This window comes from Rhinoraja longicauda, chromosome 26 (genome assembly GCF_053455715.1).
Source record: "Rhinoraja longicauda isolate Sanriku21f chromosome 26, sRhiLon1.1, whole genome shotgun sequence".
In the NCBI taxonomy this organism is placed as follows: Eukaryota; Metazoa; Chordata; class Chondrichthyes; order Rajiformes; family Arhynchobatidae; genus Rhinoraja; species Rhinoraja longicauda.
This window is the reverse complement of record NC_135978.1, coordinates 26,484,786-26,493,947: the sequence shown is the minus strand read 5'-3', so window position 1 is coordinate 26,493,947 and position 9,162 is coordinate 26,484,786. Positions and strand designations below refer to the sequence as shown.

The following is a 9,162-nucleotide window of genomic DNA, read 5'->3' as shown; positions in this document are numbered from 1 at the left end:
GTTCGATCCCGGCTACGGGCGCCGTCTGTACGGAGTTTGTACGTTCTCCCCGTGACCTGCGTGCGTTTTCTCCGAGATCTTCGGTTTCCTCCCACACTCCAAAGACGTACAGGTATGTAGGTTAATTGGCTGGGTAAATGTAAAAATTGTCCCTAGGGTGTGTAGGATAGTGTTAATGTGCGTGAATCGCTGGGCGGCACGGGCTCGGTGGGCCGAAGGGCCTGTTTCCGCGCTGTATCTCTAAATCTAAAATCTAAATGTGGTCCTGACCTCCCATCCACCTCATCGGAGACCTTTGAAGTGTCTTTAATTGGAGCTTATCGGACTTTACCTTGCAATAAATGCTGTACCCTTTATTCTTTATCTGTGCACTGTGGACAGCTTGATTGTAATCATGTATAGTATTTTCTTTCACTGGACAGCAGGCAAACAATTTTTTTTTTACTATAGCTCTTAACACGTGACAATAATAAACAAACTAAACTAAAGTAATGGTAGGGAAGGAATTGCAGATGCTGGTTTGTACCAAAGATAGACACAAAATGCTGGAGTAACTCAGCGGGTCAGGCAGCACCTCTGGCAATAAAGGATAGGTGGCGCTTTGAGTCCCGACCCACAACGTCACCCATCCTTTTTCTCCGGAGATGCTGCCTGACCCGCCGAGTTACTCCAGAACCTTGTGTCTAAGCGTAAGTAGAATTGACTTCCTCCTTGCTGTCGTGTCCAACTAGGAACAGAACAGTTCATCAACTGGGCATTGCTGGTGGAGTTGGAGAAGGTGGGAATCTCCCAGGTTGTCTGCAGCAGCGTCCGTACTCTGTGCGCATCATCATCGTTGGGTCGGGTGAAGCCTTCCGTTGTGGTTCCTCGTGCTGTCTCAGGGTACCAGCATCCCACCTCTGCTCTGCTCTGCTCCGCTAGGGTTTACACCATCTGCAGCAGCAGTCCAATGGCCAGTATCAGTGGTCCCGAGAGGAAGGCAAGTCCGCGACGGACTATTAGCTGCTTCACCGTTAACGTTTGCGGAACCGCGCCTGACCTCGGTTTGGGGCGGGAGGTTTCCTCTCGCTCTTGTTCCACTGCACTCTCCGCACGCCCAATCTCAATGACCGCAATGTTTCCTGGGCACACTCCTGTGAAGCAAAGCAACAGTGAAATATTATAATATCATCAACATGATGCTGGTCTCTACCGAAGATAGACACAAAGTGCTGGAGTAACTCAATAGACAATAGACAATAGACAATAGACAATAGGTGCAGGAGTAGGCCATTCAGCCCTTCGAGCCAGCACCGCCATTCAATGCGATCATGGCTGATCACTCTCAATCAGTACCCCGTTCCTGCCTTCTCCCCATACCCCCTCACTCCGCTATCCTTAAGAGCTCTATCCAGCTCTCTCTTGAAAGCATCCAACGAACTGGCCTCCACTGCCTTCTGAGGCAGAGAATTCCACACCTTCACCACCCTCTGACTGAAAAAGTTCTTCCTCATCTCCGTTCTAAATGGCCTACCCCTTATCCTTAAACTGTGGCCCCTTGTTCTGGACTCCCCCAACATTGGGAACATGTTATCTGCCTCTAATGTGTCCAATCCCCTAATTATCTTATATGTTTCAATAAGATCCCCCCTCATCCTTCTAAATTCCAGTGTATACAAGCCCAATCGCTCCAGCCTTTCAACATACGACAGTCCCGCCATTCCGGGAATTAACCTAGTGAACCTACGCTGCAGGCCCTCCATAGCAAGAATATCCTTCCTCAAATTTGGAGACCAAAACTGCACACAGTACTCCAGGTGTGGTCTCACCAGGGCCCGGTACAACTGTAGAAGGACCTCTTTGCTCCTATACTCAACTCCTCTTGTTACGAAGGCCAACATTCCATTGGCTTTCTTCACTGCCTGCTGTACCTGCATGCTTCCTTTCATTGACTGATGCACTAGGACACCCAGATCTCGTTGAACTCCCCCTCCTCCTAACTTGACACCATTCAGATAATAATCTGCCTTTCTATTCTTACTTCCAAAGTGAATAACCTCACACTTATCTACATTAAACTGCATCTGCCATGTATCCGCCCACTCACACAACCTGTCCAAGTCACCCTGCAGCCTTATTGCATCTTCCTCACAATTCACACTACCCCCCAACTTAGTATCATCTGCAAATTTGCTAATGGTACTTTTAATCCCTTCGTCTAAGTCATTAATGTATATCGTAAATAGCTGGGGTCCCAGCACCGAACCTTGCGGTACCCCACTGGTCACTGCCTGCCATTCCGAAAGGGACCCATTTATCCCCACTCTTTGCTTTCTGTCTGTCAACCAATTTTCTATCCATGTCAGTACCCTACCCCCAATACCATGTGCCCTAATTTTGCCCACTAATCTCCTATGTGGGACCTTGTCGAAGGCTTTCTGAAAGTCGAGGTACACCACATCCACTGACTCTCCCTTGTCAATTTTCCTAGTTACATCCTCAAAAAATTCCAGTAGATTTGTCAAGCATGATTTCCCCTTCGTAAATCCATGCTGACTCGGAATGATCCCGTTACTGCTATCCAAATGCTCAGCAATTTCGTCTTTTATAATTGACTCCAGCATCTTCCCCACCACTGATGTCAGACTAACTGGTCTATAATTACCCGTTTTCTCTCTCCCTCCTTTCTTAAAAAGTGGGATAACATTTGCTATCCTCCAATCCACAGGAACTGATCCTGAATCTATAGAACATTGAAAATTGATCTCCAATGCTTCCACTATTTCTAGAGCCACCTCCTTAAGTACTCTGGGATGCAGACCATCAGGCCCTGGGGATTTATCAGCCTTCAGTCCCATCAGTCTACCCAAAACCATTTCCTGCCTAATGTGGATTTCCTTCAGTTCCTCCATCACCCTAGGTTCTCCGGCCCCTAGAACATTTGGGAGATTGTGTGTATCTTCCTCAGTGAAGACAGATCCAAAGTAACGGTTTAACTCGTCTGCCATTTCTTTGTTCCCCATAATAAATTCCCCTGCTTCTGTCTTCAAGGGACCCACATTTGCTTTGACTATTTTTTTCCTCTTCACGTACCTAAAAAAACTTTTGCTATCCTCCTTTATATTATTGGCTAGTTTACCCTCGTACCTCATCTTTTCTCCCCGTATTGCCTTTTTAGTTAACTTTTGTTGCTCTTTAAAAGAGTCCCAATCCTCTGTCTTCCCACTCTTCTTTGCTATGTTATACTTCCTCTCCTTAATTTTTATGCTGTCCCTGACTTCCCTCGTCAGCCACAGGTGTCTCTTACTCCCCTTAGAGTCTTTCCACCTCTTTGGAATAAATTGATCCTGCAACCTCTGCATTATTCCCAGGAATACCTGCCATTGCTGTTCTACCGTCTTCCCTGCTAGGGCCTCCTTCCAGTCAATTTTGGCCAGCTCCTGCCTCATGCCTCTGTAATCCCCTTTGCTATACTGTAATACCGACACTTCCGATTTTCCCTTCTGCCTTTCCATTTGCAGAGTAAAACTTATCATGTTGTGATCACTGCCTCCTAATGGCTCTTTTACCTCTAGTCCCCTTATCAGATCAGGATCATTACACAACACTAAATCCAGAATTGCCTTCTCCTTGGTAGGCTCCAGTACAAGCTGTTCTAAGAATCCATCTCGAAGGCACTCTACAAACTCTCTTTCCTGGGGTCCATTTCCAACCTGATTTTCCCAGTCTACCTGCATGTTGAAATCTCCCATAACCACCGTAGCATTACATTTTTGACACGCCAATTTTATCTCCTGATTCAACTTGCACCCTATGTCGAGGCTACTGTTTGGGGGCCTATAGATAACTCCCATTAGGGTCTTTTTACCCTTACAATTCCTCATTTCTATCCATACTGATTCAACATCTCCTGATTCTATGTCACCCCTTGCAAGGGAATGAATATCATTCCTTACCATCAGAGCAACCCCACCCCCTCTGCCCACCTGTCTGTCTTTTCTATACGTTGTGTACCCCTGAATATTCAGTTCCAAGCCCTGGTCCTCTTGTAGCCATGTCTCAGTGATCCCTACAACATCATACTCAGTGGGTCAGGCAGCATCTCTGGAGGAAGTGGGAAGAGGATGTTTTGGGTCTGGACCCTTCTTCAGTCCCGACCCATTAAACATTATCTCTCTCAAGAGAGAGCTGGATAGAGCTCTTAAGGATAGCGGAGTCAGGGGGTATGGGGAGAAGGCAGGAACGGGGTACTGATTGAGAATGATCATCCATGATCACATTGAATGGCGGTGCTGGCTCGAAGGGCCGAATGGCCTCCTCCTGCACCTATTGTCTATTATTGATCCATGTTCCCCAGAGATGCTGCCCGACCCGCTGAGTTACACCAGCACTTTGTGTCCTTAAGTTTAGTTTGGAGACACAGCGCGGAAACAGGACCTTCGGCCCATCGAGTCCGTGCCGACTAGCCCACTAGGGGCAATTTACAATTTTTACCAAAGCCAAATAACCCACGAAGCTGTACGTCTTTGGAGTGTGGGAGGAAACCGGAGCACCCGGAGAAAACCCACGCGGTTACGGGGAGAACGTACAAACTTCGTACAGACAGCGCCCGTAGCCAGAATCGAACCTGTGGCTCTGGCGCAGTGAGGTAGCAACTCTACCGCCGCGCCACTGATTCTCTATGGGTTAGCTAAATATTTAAATATATAATTAAATATAAAATCTAAAATAAATATTTAAATATTAAGTAACCCCCTTTAAATACTGGGGATTGCTTTAAATATTGGAGATTATCCACCTAAAGGGCCGGTTGACAATCCTAAACTAATTACCGTCCACATGCCATGAGAGAAGATATTACAAAAAATTTCCTTATTTTTTTAATGAAGATGATTAAAAGTTGGCATAAGCTTCTCACCTGTGGAGGTGTGCTGAGCTGAGCCAGTCTCAGCTCCGTGAGAGGAGTCCACATCTTTCTTCATGCCCGCGTTAACCAGCGCCTTTGAACAAGACACACAGACAATTCCATTAGAGGGAACATCTGAGGAAAGACATTCTAGCCCCTAATCTGAGGAAAGACATTCTAGCCTTAGAGGGAGTACAGAGAAGGTTCACCAGATTGATCCCTGGGATGGCAGGACTTTCATATGAAGAAAGACTGGACAGACTAGGCTTATACTCGCTGGAATTTAGAAGACTGAGGGAGGATCTTATTGAAACTTACAAAATTCTTAAGGGGTTGGACAGGCTAGATGCGGGAAGATTGTTCCCGATGTTGGGGAAGTCCAGAACCAGGGGTCACAGCTTAAGGATAAGGGGGAAGACTTTTAGGACCGAGATGAGAAAACATTTCTTCACACAGAGAGTGGTGAGTCTGTGGAATTCTCTGCCACAGAAGGTAGTTGAGGCCAGTTCATTGGCTATATTTAAGAGGGAGTTAGATGTGGCCCTTGTGGCTAAAGGGATCAGGGGGTATGGAGAGAAGGCAGGTACAGGTTACTGAGCTGGATGATCAGCCATGATCATATTGAATGGCGGTGCAGGCTCGAAGGGCCGAATGGCCTACTCCTGCACCTATTTTCTATGTTTCTATGTTTCTATCTGTCACGTATCATCCCTCATCATGTCTCTGTACACTGTGGATGGCTCGATTGTAACCGTGTACTGTCTTTCTGCTGACTGGCTAGCATGCAACAAAAGCTTGTCACTGAAGAGTCTGAAGAAGGGTCTCGACCCGAAATGTCACCCCGTTCCTTCTCTCCAGAGATGCTGCCTGTCCCTCCAAGTTACTCCAGCATTTTGTGTCTATCTTTGGTTTAAACCAGCATCTGCAGTTCCTTCCTACGCAGATTTATCACTGTACCTCGGTACACACGACAATAAACTAAACTGAACACTCTCTGTGCGATCAAAAACCTGGTCACACAGGTCTACTTGCCCCTGTTGTGTTCTGAGTCGCTCTATGTGTGTGTGCTGGGCAGAGCGGGAGGGAGTGGGGGGGTGGGGAGGGGTTTAGTTTACCTTGATGGAATATCTCTTAGGTCTGAATGTGCATTGCAAGGCAGGGCAGTCAAAGATGTACAGTATTCAAAACACAAAGTGCTGGAGGATCTCAGCGGGTCAGGCAACCTCTGTGGAGGGAGTGGACAGATTTATTTTTGGGTCAGGACCCTTCTTCAGACATTGTCTTAGGGAAGGGAAGGTTGGTAAAGGGAGGTGGGTGCGGGACAAAGTCTGCCGAGTGATGGGTGGATACAGGTGACGGTGGGGGGGGGTTGACGGGCAGATGAGTAGAGTGAAAGACAAAATTTAGAGGTGAAAAGGGGACTTGGGAACCTCTTCTTCCCCTCTGTTGTTAGGTTTTTGAGTGGTCCATCCAGCAGCTAGGGTACTGTCAGCTTCACCTCCACCCGATTGTGGCCATTGGTCTTTGTCTATGGAACAGAGGGCGAAACAGTGGCGCTGCGGTAGAATTGCTGCCTCACAGCGCCAGAGACCCGGGTTCGATCCCGACTACAGGTGCTGTCTGTACGGAGTTTGTACGTTCTCCCCCTTGACCCCGTGGGTTTTCTCCGAGATCTTCGGTTTCCTCCCACACTCCCAAGACGTACAGGTTTGTAGGTCAATTAGCTTGGTATCATTGTAAATTGCCCCTGGTGTGTTCGTAGGATAGTGTTAATGTGCGGGGATCGCTGGTCGGTGCAGACTCAGTGGGCCGAAGAGTCAGGCAGCATCTCGGGAGAGAAGGAATGGGTGACGTTTCGGGTCAAGACCCTGCTTCAGTCGGAAGAAGGGTCTTGACCCGAAACGCCACCCATTCCTTCTCTCCCGAGATGCTGCCTGACCCGCTGAGTTACTCCAGCATTTTGTGTCTTCCTTTGATTTTAACTAGCATTTGCAGTTTTTTTTCCTACAGAGTCGTCCGAAGGGCCTGTTTCCACGCTGTAACTCTAAATTCTAAGCTCTAAACTGATGCGCTACAAAGCTGAGCACTATATCCTGCACTCTGTATCTTCCCCTTTGCTCTACCTACTGTACATGAGTGTGACTCTATTGTATTTATGTACAATGTTATCTGATGTGATTGTACAGCATGCAAAACAAAGCTTTACACTGTACCTCGGTACACGTGACAATAATAAACCGAAACCCTGAACATTGATGGAGGGATGGGAGCCAGATACCTCTCTGAGTGGGAGTCAGGCGTCGTGTGGGGAAGAACTGGGTGTATTTGGCCATGGCCCAACCTCCTTTCATACCTGGTCGGATGCCTCCTTCCACTTTATTCTGCTTATCACCAACAGAAAGATAGCGCATTGTATGGCAACACAACAGATCATTCCTATCCAATAGCCTGCAAGATAAGCAACAAGATTGGTGGCAATACACAGGCAATGACATCAAATGATATGGTATGTTGGCATTCATAGCAAGAGGATTTGAGTTTAGGAGCAGGGAGGTTCTACTGCAGTTGTACAGGGCATTGGTGAGACCACACCTGGAGTATTGTGTGCAGTTTTGGTCTCCTAATCTGAGGAAAGACGTTCTTGCCTTAGAGGGAGTACAGAGAAGGTTCACCAGATTGATCCCTGGGATGGCGGGACTTTCATATGAAGAAAGACTGGATAGACTAGGCTTGTACTCGCTGGAATTTAGAAGACTGAGGGGGGATCTTATAGAAACATATAAAATTCTTAAGGGGTTGGAAAGGCTAGATGCGGGAAGATTGTTCCCGATGTTGGGGAAGTCCAGAACCAGGGGTCACAGCTTAAGGATAAGGGGGATGTCTTTTAGGACCGAGATGAGAAAACATTTCTTCACACAGAGAGTGGTGAGTCTGTGGAATTCTCTGCCACAGAAGGCAGTTGAGGACAGTTCATTGGCTATATTTAAGAGGGAGTTAGATGTGGCCCTTGTGGCTAAAGGGATCAGGGGGTATGGAGAGAAGGCAGGTACGGGATACTGAGCTGGATGATCGACCATGATCATATTGAATGGCGGTGCAGGCTCGAAGGGCCGAATGGCCTACTCCTGCACCTATTTTCTATGTTTCTATGTTTCTATGTTTCTATGTTTCTATGATTCCCCCATCCAAAACATTTCCCCCAAAAATGTATTCCAACATTTCCGCCTTCTGTATTCCTCAACGGCAAGTCCAGTGGGGGAAGAAATGTCTCAGACCAGACAACGGAGCTTCAAGATGAGAGGGGCAAAGATTAGTGGAGGGATGAGAGGGGCAGGTTTTGGGGGGGGGGGGGGGCCTGGAACGTGCGGCCTGGAGTGGTGGTGGTGGAGGCAGTTACGATAGTGGCGTGTAAGAGGCTTTTAGGTAGGCACGCGGATATGCAGTGAATGGTGGGGGGGATGGATCACGTGCAGGCAGAGGAGATTGGTTTATCTTGGCATCATGGTCAGCACCGACGTTGTGGGCCGAAGGGCCTGTTCCTGTGCTGCACTGTCCTGAGTCCTTCGTTTCTTTGGTTCCGAGCAATCAGGCACGCAAACAACTTTGAAGGCAAAATGGACTGCAGATTCAGGAGTCAGGAACAAAACGAAAGCAAAGAACACTGGAAGAACTCAGCGGGTCAGGCAGCATCTGCGGAGGTAAAACGTGCGTGGATGTTTCGGGTCGAGAGCTGGGAGGCAATTAGGAAAGGTTGTCGGAATGGAGTGTGGGGAGGGGGGTTGGGGGGAGTTGTCGGACAGCGGATGGAAAGTAACAGGTGGCACCAGATGGGGAGGGGTTGATGGGCTGAAGGATTCAGGTCGGGACCCGGTGTAATTCCTACCGAAGATCCCGAATTTTCCGGCAAACATCAGAGAGATTCCAACAGGAAACGCGATCAGGTAAAATCCCACCAGGTTGACGAGGGCTCCCAGCTTTTGCTTTCCTGCTCCTCTCAGCACGCCCCCACTCACACACTGCGGAACAGGCAGAGAAAGCACCATCCTGTGACTTGCTCATCATCCAGGGCTGGGAGCACAATGGTTCCCCAGCCTCACCGGCACAGACAGTGGGGACTATTGACCTGGAGACAAGTCCCCACATAGGCAGTGAGAAATAAATCTGCAAGGTCTTTTTAAGTAGAGGTGCCATGGCTAATCCTGCTGCTGCTGCTGCTGCTGCTCGATTAGCCATGGCACCTTTTACTTAAAAAGAACTTGCAGATTTATTTCTCACTG

The 9,162-nt window shown here is 48.0% G+C and overlaps 1 protein-coding gene across 1 annotated transcript in view; it reads right to left on the bottom strand.

Moving 5' to 3' along the window:
* Positions 1-846: 846 nt before the first annotated feature.
* The window catches only part of LOC144606289 (multidrug and toxin extrusion protein 1-like), a 36,829-nt gene continuing 28,513 nt past the window's right edge, over positions 847-9,162 (bottom strand). The window contains exons 14-17 of the mRNA XM_078422237.1: positions 8,769-8,901; positions 7,239-7,333; positions 4,898-4,979; positions 847-1,133 (exon numbers count right to left, since the gene is read on the bottom strand). Of these exons, the coding sequence (XP_078278363.1) occupies positions 925-1,133; positions 4,898-4,979; positions 7,239-7,333; positions 8,769-8,901 (519 nt within the window). The 3' untranslated portion in view covers positions 847-924. The remainder of the gene's footprint in view (positions 1,134-4,897; positions 4,980-7,238; positions 7,334-8,768; positions 8,902-9,162) is intronic.